Here is a 15,313-nt window from a genome sequence, read left to right as displayed (position 1 = left end):
ATTTAACAATCCGCGAGGAGAACAAATGTACAGCACCACACGAAAAGGCAGCAGGAGAATGCATTTATGGTAGAAATGTGTGACTTAGTCATTTCAAGATCAGTATTGTCTGTTAAAATCATTTTTGGAGATTTGTCAACAGTTTAAACATTGTTTTTCATATTTTCCAGATAATAAACTTTTAATTTAGTAATAGTTAATATTATTTTATGCTTATTTACTGTATAAATCGTTGCTGTATGTTGCTAAACTTCCTTCCATTAAAGTTACTTTGTGCGCTGATAAAACTGCACCACTGCTTTCTCTTGTTCGTGAGTTTCAATGGAACCTCGCCTCAGTCTGCGGATCTCGTTGATCGCGTCGATCCCTGAAATCTTCTTCGTCTTCACCAGGTAGCAGGCCAGCATGGTCCCCGTTCTCCCGTGACCGTGCATACAGTGAACTCCCACGCCCTGACGACAAACAAGGACCGCATATATTTGCTTCAGTCAACTGTAGCAAAGCAAACATCCTGCAGTGAGGAGACAGATATTTGCATTTGTCTTTACAAACAGAGCTGAAATCATTCTCATGTCATAACTGTGTGCTAGCTGAATGTGTTTGGTCTTTAGACTGTTAATGAGACCAAACAAGAAACCATGAGACGTATTTTCTCTCATTTTATGGGACAATTGATGAATTTGTAAATGGGAAAAATAATTGTCAGACAAAATTATGTCAGAAACAAATACAACCAGGTGAGCTTTGTGCAGATCTTGGTGCTGACAGCTTCTGTGAAAGTTGCACAAATAGTATGCAGGCTAGTGTTCTAACTAGAGGTTCACTGATGTGTTTTTGTAGGACTGACAGTGATGCTAATTATTAGTAATCAGGGAGACAGATAACTGATATACATTATAAAATATTTGCTGTCAAAATATAGAAAACCACCAACTCCAACACAATAACTTTGTTGAAATGCTTTTTGTTTTAAAGAGGAACCTTTAAAATCAGAAATCCTTTAAAAACGACACAAATAATGTAAAATGTACGTATATCAGATCCCATCATGATAAATTATTTTAAAGCTTTTCCTCTTGTGGACTTTGGAGGGAGGTTGTGAAATATTTCCTTCCCTGCTACTGCTTCAGGGCTTTCGTGAATGTCAAGTAAACTTGATGCCAGATGTTTTAGGTTACAGTGCTGTGCAACCCCTGGAGAGTTCTGAAAATACTACATAAACATCCATCAAACACAGCTGGCCGGTATCTGAGATCCTACCTCCCCCTTAGAGTTGGCTTCTTCCACGATGGAGAGGAATCTGTCGATCTGACTCGGTGAAGGAGGAGTGAAGTCGACTATCTTGATGTGGTGAAGCTGCAGCTCTGGACACGAGTCGTAGTAAGGTGGCTTCCTCTCACACAGGCAAACCAGGTGTTTGATGCCATTGTCCAGCAGGTACTGGTATTCACATGTCATCTTGGGCAACGCCAGGCCGGCCAGTTTGCCGGATTCCACCCAGGAGAAGTTGTGTGGAGCAGAGGAGGCCATGGGTGTCGAACTGGGGAGAGGAAACAGAGACGGAGAAGTCAGTTTCATACAACATCTCTAGATAAAGCACAGGTGGATTTAGGAAATATATAAAGGGATCAGGAAATAGTTCTAATGATAGACTTACTTTTAGAGACAAGGGTTTTGACAGACAATATAAAAGCAGGATACATAGAAGGCAAAATAATAGTTAACAGAAAGGAAAAACAAAGTAAAGCAAAATTAAGATAAAGTTAATAGAAGATCATAACAGGCCACACTTACAAAATGGATTATTTCAATATTATTAACTACTAATAAAACAATAAAAGCAACAATAAGCTTAATAAGACAACAAAAAAGACAAAATATAGACAGTTCCTGCATTTTTAAGCACCACAAAGTTCATGGAGCTGTGGCTTAGTCAGGAGACACTGATAATAAATTAGAGTTTTGCATCTTGTACTCAGCATTTTCAGCAAATATGACCTTGTTTAATAATGCAAACAAAGCATCTAAGAGCTGTGGGAAGGTGTAAAAAACAGACACACATGAGCAGGAGTGTCTCACAGTGTCAGTGTGTTAGTCTGGTAAACATTAGCACAGCACCACAGGTTAGACTCGACGGTTCACTGAAGCTTGAGTTTGACAGCAGTAAATATTTCAACGCAACAAGACACAGGCTCGGTGTTACAACACTGCAGGCCTCACCAAAAACCACACTGTTTAATAGAAATGTTAGAAAACAAGACATGAAGGTAGCACCTAGCTCAGTTAATGTACACACAAACTAACCTAGCAGCCTTTTAGCAGCTTCGTAAACGTTGCTAATGCGAGCCAGCTTGACTATAAACATTCATTTCCTCTCTATTACCAGCAATAATAATATTAGTACCTCACATATTACCTATAAATATTTTTCTGAGGCTCTCGTCAAACCGCGCTGCCACCTAGCTGGTTGGTTAAGCTAGCTGCTAACTAGCTAGCTACTTCGACGTGCTAACTACGACAGTAAAGCAACGTATAGATGTTATATAACCGAGGCAGGCTGGAGTCTGTTGCACGTTGAGGTGTGGCAGTGTCAGCCAATCCATCAGCCTTTGATGGATAACAGCTGTCATTGCAAATCAGATTCTGTGAAGCAAAATCAACTTACTTCAAGTGGTGGAAAGTTAGCCAACTGGTGGTGGTTAGCAGACAGACAGGAGACCCTCATGACCCCGGAACAGCATGTTCGGATGAATGGTTGTTTTAGCGAACGTCATTCATTCATATTTTCGCATGTATTTTTCTTTTTTTACATCATATCTACAAAACTAAATCATCTTAAAAATAATATGTCTGTGGTGATATGGTACATAAGACAGCCTGGGAGAGCATATAAACAAGTCAGGATGGCCGAGCGGTCTAAGGCGCTGCGTTCAGGTCGCAGTCTCCCCTGGAGGCGTGGGTTCGAATCCCACTTCTGACATAAACCTTTTTTTACACCCTGCATGTTTTTCAGTCTATGGCACATGAATCAAATAAATGGTTTTAAAATTCTGGTTCATTCCTGATATTATTATTATTGTGCCTTCCACTATTATTATAATATGGTTGTGTGTTTAGGTCAATCAACAAAAATACTTGTTTTCCACTGGGGTGATGGTGCTCATTGTTGGGCACAGCAAGTCTAAATTGACAGGCTCTTGCTACTGCCTAATAATTCTTATTTAACATTTAAAAGGAGGAATAATACAAACGCAGAATGCAAATGGTTTTCTTTTTAGATTAAAAAAAAAAAAAAAGAAGTTAAAAATCTAATTTTAGTTGTTCGAAAAGGGTTCAATTTATCCAACTGTGCACAAACTAATATTCAGGTACTCAACTGGTGATGAATCCTCAACCATTGAGATATTTCACACCATCATCAGGTGTGGCTTTACAGGGCTGGTAGCATGACCAGGATACAGACACGACCTTTGCTGGCTACCGGAGAATGCAACCTAAAAGTGCAGCTTTATTCAAATGATTCAAGGCTGTTGGCATGTTGGGCGAGTCATGGCCAGACACTTAAAGGTCCACAATTTGTCTTTTAAGAAGAAGTTTGGCACAGCTCTTGATGTCCGATAACATGACCCTGTCCCCTAATAAGGTCTGTCAACCTCCCCGAGTCCTTCAGGAAGAATTGGACGGTGTTCTGCAAACCAGCACCGAAGCGCAGCTTTAATTCAAAGTGTGGCAGATGTGTGACTTGTTACTGACTTGTGATTTGGACTCTCAGTCATTATCACTACAATACAGGGCGTACTTGGTTGTTTCATGACATTTGTTCCGTCGAGATGCCGAGTGTTGGAACAACAAATACGTATTCCCATAGAACTGAACAAAATGTTGCATGCTGCATTTATATTTTTGCTCCTGCATACATTTAAAATACCAAATGATATTTGGAAAGTACGCGTCCTCCACACAGTTGCGTTCAAGTACCTCTAGGGGGCAACGCTCTTTATAAATAGTGAAAACAAATGCTTGGGCAGTTGATTATTAACTGCTCGATGCACTGCTGCAGCCATTTTTAGAAACCTAGAATGGGAAACCAAGCACTTTTCAACATTGATTTAAAACTGTCTAAAGTTTGAGATGCCAAAAATGGCACAAACAACAATTTTAAAAAGTGTAAAAATGGTATTTGCATGCCAGTACGGTAAGATAAAGGTATGAAAGTTTGAGCAGAACATGCAGAGGCGATAATGTCAGGCTGATTTCTAAAGATTTAAACTGGTGTTTAGTTTGTATTTACGACTTCAAACAATCGACACAAAAAGTTTGATCCCTTCTGCAGCTACAGTAAACATCTAATTACTGTAAGATTGTGAAAATGCCGTTTTGAATCTGTCCCCGGTGTTCTTTATACTGTAGAGATGTCCTTGTTGAGTCTGCATTGAATCATTTCTTGTTTTAATATTTCTTTTTTTCACTTCCAGATCGAGGCTGCCCCTGTTCCATACAATCTCCACATGAAAGGAAAAGAGAGAAGAAGACCGTTTGTCCATTTTCATGCAATAGTTAATGATACAAACACAAACATTCAGAACTCACAGCACAGCACAGTTTACTTGCTAGTCATTTTATACAAAGAGTAGAAAGAGGGTTCGTATCTGAAGGAGACAAACTGCATCACATTTGCCAGATAAGATGTCGATACACAGAGACTGATTTTTCAGAAAGGTAAAGGTGTAAATAGAGTCACAGAGTCGAATGTTTCAAACATCCCATTAAAAAAGCTTTCACTAACCTGTTGGTGTAAAAAAAAAGAGAGAGAGAGAGAGAGAGACTTCACGTACAGTTATAGAAAGATATCTAGGTCAAGTCGGAAGAAACACAAAATAAACAACAACTTAAAAAACATTCCAATAATCAGGTGGCGTCTAGTGGTAGGCGTACTTTTGTTTGCTGTCCTACGGTGCTCGAGCCGACCACAAACCATTTAACAGAACATCTGGAAGTCCCAAAAGAACCACAAAATATTTTTTTATTTTATCTATTTTTTTTGTTTGTTTGTTTGTTTGTTTGTACACATCACAACCTGAAGACTTGACTGGTTGTCCATCAGTTCTCTGGGTGGTTATCATCACACGTCACATCATCATCATCATCATCATCATCATCATCATCATCATCCCTTTAGTGTCATCTAAAAGCCCCTCAACATGCCGCACACCCCTCAAAAAAAGCAATCACAACCCCTGTAATGGTTACATGTTAACTCTGTGGTTTTAATTTGTGCACTCTTTAGGTGCCGTTCGACAAAGGGGGCAATAATCGCCGTGCCCTCCTACTAGAAGATTTCTACGTATTTTGAACGTCCACGTTCAAAGTGTCACACCGAGCAGGCTGCTGAAGGGCCATGCTGAAGTTTACAGGATGGCACAGAAGAACTTCTTCTCCCTGAACGGGTTCTCTGACGCTGGAACCGGCGATAGCAGAGGGTCCTCTTTGGCGTGAGCTTCGCAGTACGACATCAGGTCCGCCGCCGCTTTGGACACCTGCGATCACACACAAACACACACGTATCTATGAGTACATGCCGACGGACAAAGACAAGGTTTTAATTTCCCTTCAGAGAGAGATGAGAAGAGCCTGTGCTGCTCCAAGTTTGTACAGTAAACATGTACCACAGCCACAAAGTAAATACTCACTTAACTTTGTTTGTGGTTTAAAATGCATGTTATCTTTAACCTCTTAAGCCCTGGTGTCCACATGCATAGACATCACAACTTGGGTTATATGGCCACAGCTGTAATTTTTTTGTTTTAATGTTTAAACTCAGAGCTCAGGTCTTAAGCGTTTTTTTAAAAAATCATCCAAATTGTACCATTTATCAGAGCAGCAAACTCTAAAAACAGAACAAATCACGTGTTCCACTGAGAAAAGTAACCAAATCCAAGATTAAAATCATCAAAATCACTTTATTCTACGTGTCTCGTTTTAATAACCACCTAATAATCAAACCAAAGTACCATTTCATTTCACCAAACCTGCTCTTTTTAAAATGCTGAGAAAAGTTGGAGCCATGGTCAGTGGTTTAAACCAAATACAGATGTGAGGGATGGTAAATGGACATTAAAACACTGATTCATGTCATTTGCTGTCTCATAACAAACAGCATCAAATATCAAGTCTGAGCAGACGTTTTCTTTACAGCAGACATATTGCATTTTTTATCATAGTAGGAGAAACACACACACTTTATTCCATCTCAAATCATCTTCTGCTGGACTTGAAACTGCTTGAAACTTTCTTTAAAATCATAAACTGTGGACATATTTTTTAGATCGCCCGTTGACCAACTTTTAGTTTTTTCTTTAAGTATCTTCAGAGTTGAAACTCAGGAACTATTGAAGATAAAATCTTGAAATTCTCACTGTTTTCACTTTAATAGTTTCTGAGTTTTTGACGTTCAAACATTCAAAAAACATGCTTAAAGTGAGTTTTTAAAAATATCATCTTGGAAAGTATTTAATATATCAAGCTCAAATTTCATAAATATCTTTATACACGTCCATATCTTATGCTGTGAAAAAATTCAGGCACATCCGGGACAGATGGATGGAATGATTCTTTTCTAAGTTCTGCAGTTTGACGTTCCAGGTCCTGGACGACACACTTGTGAATGTTAATCAGCGTTATTAGCAACACGAGGAGCACGGTGTCAAACTGAGGTCAGCAAATATAGCATAAAAAAACTTTTTTTGTCTTATCTCGGTCACCAGCGACAAACCATACGCAGGAAAAATAATTATTGTGTTAACCTTCATTTTAAAGCAAGAAAACTGAAACTTGCAACCACAGCTGCTGTCATGTGATCATTTATCCTTTACTACTTGCATAAAATGTCGTGTTTTCCACTCTTGGATCTTTGAGCTACTTTCCCGAAGTCAAGAATCAGACTGGAAACCACATCTGTAAAAAAGCTCAATTCTGCAACTTTCACTCCTCTAAAGCTGCTAAAATAAACACTGAGCTGATGGAGAAACTCATACAAGAGGAAGTTGGTTAAAAATAATTTGCATTTTATACGATATGAGCCTTTATTAGTCCCATAGTGGGGTGATTTGCATTGATACGGCAGCAAACGGTAAACAGAGCACACATTGAAGGAATATTATAAACAAAAAATACACATATGGACGAGCTGAGGTTGTCCAGATGGACATAGATAGATAGAAGGTTATTGATCCCTTTGGTAGAACCTCAGGGAAATGGTTGAATAAACAATAAACAATAAAAACATATGAGGTGTGTCAGAAAAGTTCCAGGACTGGTGTCACAAAAGATAGATTTCAAACCACGATCAACCAACACGTCTGAGATCCTGCAGCGTTTGCAGTGAGAGTTGTGGCCGGACAACTCGTGGCTGCTTCACCATGACAACGCACCTGCTCACAACGCCCTGAGCATCCCACAGTTCCTGGCTGAGAAGAACATCTCTGTGCTGGAGCAACCTCCCTACTCACCCCACCTGGCTCTGTGGGATTGTTTACTCTTCCCCAAGCTCAAGGGGGTCATCAGGGGACCCGTTTAGAAGACTTGGACGACATCAAAATGGCTGTGACGACGGAGCTGCGGAGGATCCTTCCAGGAGTGCATGACGGCGTGAAGAGGAGGCTGGGGAAGTGGGTTAGACTCCAGGGGGATTACTTGGAAGGGGAAAACTCGTAGTTTGGATTTGAAATCTATCTTTTGTGACACCAATCCTGGAAGTTTTCTGACACACCTCGTATCAATGGCACTGATTCTTTCATGAGTAGAAATACTGACAGAAAAGTGATAATATTGCACAGATTTGTCCAAAAGTAGAAGAATAATTGCACAGATTCTGGTGGTTATGAGGCCATTTTTACTGCTTAAAGGTTTTAGTTCATGACTGAGATCATAGTTGGAGGATAAATGTTTTTCATTTACAGTTTATGTTAAGCTGACCTCAGTTTAACACTACGCCCTCACTGACATGTAAAAACCCACAAAAACATCAGATAACAAGCAAACTGGACCTCCTCCCACTTGCTTTATATGGTGTTCATATCAAATCTGACAAAGTAAATAGATAACAGCTGATGAAACGTTGATCATCATTGATCATCGGCACTATCACTGAAAACAGCAGCTGCCTGGAACTGTACGAAACGCCTGCAAGTTAATGGAGGGAAAACCACGGCTGTAAAACGTGACCCTCAACGCGCCGGCCCACCTTTATCCTGTCGATGTTGGCCTCCATCTTCAGCTGCTCCACCAGCTTCCTGGCTTGTGCGATGCTGGCCGTGTTATTGCTCGCCATGGGCGCGGTGGTCGGTCAGGTCTGGTGTGCTCTGTCTGCAGGAGGACGGCGACAGACATCTTAGTTCAGCGATGAGCCCTGTCATATACTGTAACAGGCATTCAAAGGGGAGTGCTAGTAACAGATACCCTGTTTATTATCACATGCCTGTGAACACACACACACACACACACACACAAGCGTATTATTTATGGTGTCAGTTGCTAGGCAGCCCCTGACAGTAAAGGGGGGGAGGAGAGTGTGGGGGCGGCGCTTTGTCCGGCACTATATTTAAAATAGATAAACGGATAAGAAACATTGCTGGTTTCTGAGATAAAAGCGCTTATTTTGCAGCGATGGTGGTGGTTTTCTGACGGAAACGTACTTATTGACACTTCTTAGTCACACATAAGAGCAGAGTTTGTGTCTCACCTGAAGGACGATAAATCAATAATTTGATGTGCAGTCATGTCAAAAAACTGTTTTTTTTCATATTTGAAAACATTTTAATAAAATCTTTAATACTGAGCCTAAAGGTAAAGGCCGATGTATAGAATAAAAACACAAGCAAAATGAGCTTTTTTCAATCATTTGCGCAACAACGAATATCAACATACTTCATGTTTTTTAAAAGTAACACCACCTTCGTTATCAGAAGCTAATATTGCCTTCTTTAGCAGATGTTTTGTAGATGTTTTTGCAGAATTATCCACCAGTCTTCTGCTAAATTTCTTCAGCTACAAGATGTTCGAGGGTCTGTTTCTAATCCCCCCTAAACGACATTTACTTTCATTCCATAACCCTCCATTTCTTCTTTTGGAGTCATTCCTTGGTGGATTTATTCATGGGCTTAGGATCATTATCCTGCTGAAAGGTCGAACACGGGTTCAACTTTTGGACAGATGGCTTCACGTCATCTTCAAGCCTTCTTTGCTTTGACTCACTGTTGAAGTAATGACTGCAGACTGTTAACTATAATACTTCCACCTCCATGCTTTACAGTTAGTTTGAGGTTCTTCTCCTGATAAGCTGTTTTTGCTCCAATATGTCTGTTGTCTGTGTTTATTCCAAAAGGCTTAGCTTGTATGTTCACTGACAAACTGTAGCTTTGCTCTCATGTTCTTTTTGGACAGCAAATCACAATCTCCTCCTAGTTGTAGACGTAGTACTTTGACAGAACAGTTGCAGAGCTACGAGCAGATCCTGTAATGAAACTTCAGGGTTCATGGAGAATATTTTTAAAGGTTTCTTTTTCAGACAGTCCTGGACCAACCGCTGGAAGTCTACGCCACTTGTAGATAATTTTTCTAACAGTGGAATGCTTGATTTTAGTTCACTTGGAGATCTCTATAAAAGCCTTGCCAGACTCATCGATAGCCACATCGTTTGTTTCCGAAGGCCTTCAGATCTTGGCATTATGACACCAAACTCCTTATAAAAGATCTGTTGTAATTGTTGGCCTGATGTGGAACTCCTGAAGCTAACTTGATTCGTGTGAAGGTGTGATAAATGTACCTGCACGTGACTAATCTGTAAATCTTTCACGTCATTTGTTTGAAGGGATCAAACACATTGAAAAAGTCCTACTGTGTCACATGATTACTGTTTTGGGATCATACATTTTAAACTATTTAAATGCTTCAGAAACAGCTTTGATTCTATAAATCCCTGCAACCAAACACCTTTCTTACAAACATATTCCTTCACTGGATGATTCAATGTCGGAGATCTGCATTCGTTATGTTTTTTCGCCCATTTCTTCCTAATATTTGTCACTTTTTGTCGTCTGAGTTATAATTTAGCGTCCTCAGATGCTTCCTAAAACCTCTCTGATTAAATGCATCCAGCTCCAAAACAGACTCATCCTCTGCGTGTGATCAATCGTCCCTCCGTCATCCGGCTGTTTGCGCGGCGGTGCGACCCAGCGTGGCGTCACCACTGATCTCAGTCAGGTTCTGGAGCACATCATGAATATTAATGCTCCGCGGTGGCACATCTGCTCATCAGGCCGGTGAACTGCTGCCACAATTAAAAGCTCGGCACAGAGTCACAGGTTATCTTACATAAGAATTAGATTTGTTAACGCTGGGCTGCTTTTGAAAGAGCTTGTAAACACATCGACTGGCTACATGTGACAAAATGTGATAAGATGCCATTTTAAAAAAAACTGTGCTAGTTTCCAGAGGTAGAGATGTTTATCCTACAAATACACTGCAAGCACCAACTGAAGTAATGTGACATGATTCTACAGTTATTTTTTTTTTATTTGTAATGATTTTTTCATCTACAAAGCAGCAGAAAATAATGAAAATGTCCATCTCAAGCCATAAGAGCTCAATGTGATGTCAGAATTTTGCATATATGGGGAAAAAAATGCAAAAAAAACCCTGCAAGAAGCTTTAATCGGCTTGTTTTCCACACTTTCTGCTCAAAAAATGACTTAAATGACCTGAGGTTTTTGTACTTGTAATGCCAATAAAGTTTAATTTAACGCAATCGGAAAGACTGCTGATAAAAACTATGTGTTGATCTACGAATTTATAAATTACCTGAACTTTTAAGGAGTTTTTTGTCCATTTTACAGACACAAAAAAGTGTTTCTACACTCAAATTGGAAGCTAACAGACTACAAGAGTGTCTCTTTTTGCTGTTTTTGATTTACTGGAATAAAAAGTATTAAAAGACGATCTACAGTATTTAACTAATTCCCTTTTTTTTTTCCCCCCCTAAACTGAAGCATTTCCTCTGCACCGAGCTGGAACATCTCTGAACAGCGCCAGTGCAAACGAAATGACATTTTCAAGAGGATTTATGTGCACAACCTCCAGCAGACTGCACAGTATTAACAGTGAAACGTAAACAGAATGTTTTATAGTCGCTGCAGCTGAGCGATCCCGGTCGTTCTGTTCTTGTGGAGGAGAACGTCGCCTTGTAGGGCCATAGCAGCTCGAAGAACAAAATCTATTGTTGTCAGTGGTGCTCTTTATGAAAAGAGTTACTGTGTTGGAATTTTAAAACTTGTTACGTGATGTGAAATTAATGATTTAAACAGTTTTGGTTTTGAAAATCAAGAAATCAAGAAGTGAAGAAATCCACACTTTTAGAAGTAGTAAATAAATTCCTACGTCAAAAAAAAAGTGTTTGTGAATTATGAATAAATATCTCAGGACTCACTTCAGTCCCTCGCCAAAATAAAAATAGGGCAGAGACGCACCACAAAGCCGTGATTGACGAGTTGAAATTAGTTTTCGGTGTCTTTCGTATCAAGGCCATAATATTGTTTCAACACTCAGGGGAGACGACAAAACAGGCCGACCTATCAGCAGACTATTGATAGGGATACATGTCACTCTTTAAGGTTTCTGGGATGCATGTAATAAAAGTAGGTCTTTCTTTTTTCTTTTTTAACATAAAATACTGTGGTACAATAGCCTAGTTTAGAGGAAAAGGTGATGTCTTCGATAAATACCTAGAAGCGATTAGAAAACTACCAAGGACAGATTCACTTTTTCTTACTTTCGTTTGCACGTTGACAGTGAGCGGGAGTCTGATTGAAACTTTCTCCTGCCTTGTGAAATAGTTGTGCGAAGACTTCCTTTGGTTTAAATCACAGTGGAAACGTTACCACACCTTTGGCATCAGAAGCTAACACTGAACTCTTTGGCTTCTTGTAGGTGTTCTGCGTAATTGTCCTTTGCAAAATTCCTTCAGTTACCAGATGTTTGAGGGTTTTCTTACATGTTGTGTCTGTTTTAAATCTCCTCTACGACATTTTGTTTGACAAGACCATTCTGTAAGCCTTCATTTGGTTAAAGTCTTCATCCTGCAAATCCAACAGATACGCTGGTAAAAGTCATTTGACACTACAGCCATGCTAGCGACTCTGTGAGGCTTTGTTTTAGAGCTAGAAGCTAACCTTCTCATTAGCAATGTGCTGATTTTTACCACTTTCCATCCATTTTTGCGTTTTTTCCACTTATCTGGGGTCAGTTTTTGGTGGCAGTATACGAAGCGGGGCATTTCTGACGTTCCTCATCCTAGCAATGTTTTCCAGTTCCTCCTGTGGCGTTCCCAGGCCAGATGAGATATAGAATCCCTTCAGGGAGTTCTAGGTCTAGTCTAGGTCTCCTACCACTGGAATGTGCCTGGAAAACCTCTAAAGGATCCTAACCAGATGCCCAAACCACCCAATAAGCAGCGACTTTACTCCAATCACCCTCTGGATGTCCAACTTACCCATAAAACTGAACCCAGTCACCCACTGGCAGAAACATTTTTTTTGGAAGTTCAGGTTGTATTTCTTCCGTCCATCTCATGATCCATTTTCCCGTCACTCGTGATCAAGATCCTGAGATACTTAAACTCCTTCTCTTGAGGCAGCAACCTACCCCCAATTTTCCAAGCCACATGAGATATGTAATACCTCTAGTGAGTTCTACCCCGGGGTCTTCTACTAGTTACAAATAAATGGAGAACCTCCAAAGGATCCTAATCAGCTTCCAGACCACCTCAGCTGGCTCTTTTCAATGCAAATAAACAGTTATTCTACTCCCATCTCCCTCAGGGTGTCTTCACTCTTTGCCCTCCTTATCCGAAAGACGTATGAGCAGCCGAAGCTCACAAGCAACACAAAGTGTGATCTTTACTACTTTCCATCCATTTTCTTCTCTTTATTCTTGTCGGTTTGTGGTAATCAGGGCATTTCTGACGTTCTTCCCCAGCCACATTTTCCAGTTCTACCTGGTGTGTTCCCAGACCAGATATAATCTGTTTTGGGAGTTCTGGGTCTACTCGAACCCCTTTCAGCTGGTTCCTTCGGGTGCAAACAAGCAGCGACTCTGCTCCAGTCTCCATCCGGATGTCCGAACTTCTCACACTATCCCTAAGACTGAACCCATAACTTCATTCTTTCGGTCACTACTCAGAACTCTTGACCATAGCTGAGGGTTGGAAAGTAGATCAGGTTGTAAATCTTTTGTCCATCTCATGCTCCAGTATCCCGTCACTCATGATGAGGATCCTGAGATACTTAAAGTCCTTCTCTTGAGGCAGCAACCTATCCCCAATTTCCCAGGCAACATGAGCGAGCTCTGGGTCATCTATCAGTTCAAAATGAATGGAGAACCTCCAAAGGATCCTAATCAGCTGCCGAACCACCTCAACTGGCTCTTTTTGACACAAATGAGCAGATACTCTACGTTGATCTCCCTCAGGGTGTCTGAACTCCTTACCCTCCTTATCTGAAAGACACACGAGCAGCACAAACTCATAAGCAACATGCTGGGTTTTACTAAATGTAATCGCTACTGGTTTCTGTCCATTTTCTTCTATTTATTGTTGTCGGTTTGTGATAAGTGGAGCATTACTGACGTTCTTTCCTACATTTTCCAGTTCTACCTGGTGTGTTCCCAGACCAGATGAGATATGTAGTCTCTTTAGGGAGTTATTGGTCTAGTCTAGGTCTCCTAGTTCAAGATGCCTGGAAAACCTTCAAAGGATGCTAATCAGAAGCCCAAACCCCTTCAGCTGGTTCCTTTGGGCGCAAATAAGCAGCGACTCTGCTCCAGTCTCCCTCCGGATGTCCGAACTTCTCACTATCCCTAAGACTGAACCCATAACTTCATTCTTTCGGTCGCTACTCGGAACTCCCGACCATAGCTGAGGGTTGGAAAGTAGATGAGGTTGTAAATCTTCTGTCCATCTCATGCTCCAGTATCCCGTCACTCATGAACAAGATCCCGAGATACTTAACATCCTTCTCTCGAGACACCCCAACCTTCAATTTAGAAAAAAAAAAAAAAGACCACTCTCACCGTCTTAATTTAGCGTATTAGGATGCTAATGGACAAACCAGAGAGCCACGTTGCTTGCATGGTTTGAAAAAAAAAGCAAAAACTGAGGAAAAAACAGAGATTTGCATGCGAAAACACACACACAAGAAAAGGTAACCAGCAATTTAGCCGAGCTGTCACTGTGTCCACAAAGTCGCTTTCCTGCTTATTATCGTTGGAGTGTGTGAAAATGCCACCCTGACATTTTCTTATCTACAAAGGGAGGGAGGGGTGAGGAGATGACGGTGACATGTAGCAGATGCCCCTGCTGGAAAGGCTGCTACCTTAAAGGCAACTAAAAGGCTTTACAATGAACAATGAGCAGAGTCTCTTTTTAGAAGTCTTTTTAGAATTTTACTGCCGCTCGGCTGCGTCATAAATCCTCTTTTTTTCCTTCGTTTCCTATCTGTCAGCTGCTCGAAATACCATCCCGAGATGCTGCACGAGACGCTGATAACTGTGACATCCTGATAAATAATGCATTCGGATGGACGGCGGCCTTCAGCTGTCGTCAACTTTATAGGCGCCGTCATGAGTTGTTCGAAAACTCTGTGCGGCTGCGGAGCCTCCACCGACCGCTCGTGTTGAGAAAGCAGCCCTGTTGCTTCGACTTACCTCGTCTACGTTCTCCTCCGCGCTCGGCCTGCAGTTCAGTCAGCAGTTTGCGTCCCGCCACGCTCTCTGCAAACAGGGAGGAAGAGATAAAGAGGGAGAGAATCAGAGCTCTGCACGCTTTCATTCCTGCATTCCAGATAAATTACGCCGAGGCGCTTGTGTGCAGCCTCTGTGCTCTGATCACTGTGTGTCAGAATGTCACAGCTCGCTCTCACAAACTCTGCTCGCAGGAAAACACCGACGGAGAAACAACCACAACACGCTGCACGGGGGGAGATGGAAGAGCCACGAGAATGTGACTGAGAGTCTGGTGAGGAGATCATTCTTGTATTTGTCTGCACTGAAAAAAATCAATTACAAAAATAAAGAAAAAGTGAAAAATCTGGTAGCAAGGGTGCCAGAAAAATATGTTAAAAAACTAAAATTAACTTCAACACATAACGCTTGCACAGTTTCCATGAATAATTTTGGTTGCAAAAATAAATGCAACAACATTTGTGCAATCTTTTAAATTAGCACCAGAAAGGTGGAGTGCAAAGCTGCACGCCAAGCAAAAAAA

General features: G+C 40.9%; 2 protein-coding genes and 1 non-coding gene across 4 annotated transcripts; 1 reads left to right on the top strand and 2 right to left on the bottom strand.

Annotated features, from left to right (window-relative positions):
- Positions 1–42: 42 nt before the first annotated feature.
- On the bottom strand, positions 43–2,717 carry LOC103376055 (dual specificity protein phosphatase 23-like). 2 transcript variants are annotated; one of them, XM_008306403.1, is made up of 3 exons: positions 2,666–2,717; positions 1,261–1,540; positions 43–452 (listed from the first exon to the last, which is right to left on the bottom strand). In XM_008306403.1, the coding sequence occupies exons 2-3, from the start codon at positions 1,528–1,530 to the stop codon at positions 267–269; spliced, it is 456 nt and encodes a 151-aa protein (XP_008304625.1). In that variant the 5' UTR covers positions 1,531–1,540; positions 2,666–2,717; the 3' UTR covers positions 43–266. The 2 variants fall into 2 exon arrangements, with proteins under 2 accessions (XP_008304625.1, XP_008304626.1); XM_008306404.1 differs by lacking the exon at positions 2,666–2,717 and adding an exon at positions 2,417–2,500.
- A 180-nt stretch (positions 2,718–2,897) lies between these two features.
- trnal-cag (transfer RNA leucine (anticodon CAG)) lies at positions 2,898–2,980 on the top strand. The gene has a single exon. It is a non-coding gene; the product is annotated as a tRNA-Leu (tRNA).
- A 1,559-nt stretch (positions 2,981–4,539) lies between these two features.
- Positions 4,540–14,857, bottom strand: LOC103376054 (guanine nucleotide-binding protein G(I)/G(S)/G(O) subunit gamma-2). Its single transcript, XM_008306402.1, has 3 exons — positions 14,755–14,857; positions 8,243–8,364; positions 4,540–5,537 (listed from the first exon to the last, which is right to left on the bottom strand). Exons 2-3 carry the CDS (start codon positions 8,327–8,329, stop codon positions 5,409–5,411), a joined length of 216 nt encoding a protein of 71 aa, XP_008304624.1. The 5' UTR covers positions 8,330–8,364; positions 14,755–14,857; the 3' UTR covers positions 4,540–5,408.
- Between the last annotated feature and the right edge of the window lie 456 nt (positions 14,858–15,313).

The sequence above is a fragment of the Stegastes partitus genome, unplaced genomic scaffold (assembly GCF_000690725.1).
Source record: "Stegastes partitus isolate 25-593 unplaced genomic scaffold, Stegastes_partitus-1.0.2 Scaffold3652, whole genome shotgun sequence".
NCBI lineage: Eukaryota > Metazoa > Chordata > Actinopteri > Pomacentridae > Stegastes > Stegastes partitus.
Note: the sequence above shows the minus strand (reverse complement) of the source record. Positions and strands in the feature narration are given on the sequence as shown.

Excerpts from the sequence above, each read along its gene's own strand:
- LOC103376055 (XM_008306403.1), bottom strand. The coding sequence starts at position 1,530 with ATGGCCTCCTCTGCTCCACACAACTTCTCCTGGGTGGAATCCGGCAAA. Across the intron at positions 453-1,260 it reads AAGCCAACTCTAAGGGGGAG|GGCGTGGGAGTTCACTGTAT; the intron begins GTAGGATCTCAG and ends GTTTGTCGTCAG.
- LOC103376054 (XM_008306402.1), bottom strand. The coding sequence starts at position 8,329 with ATGGCGAGCAATAACACGGCCAGCATCGCACAAGCCAGGAAGCTGGTG. Across the intron at positions 5,538-8,242 it reads CCAACATCGACAGGATAAAG|GTGTCCAAAGCGGCGGCGGA; the intron begins GTGGGCCGGCGC and ends GTGTGATCGCAG.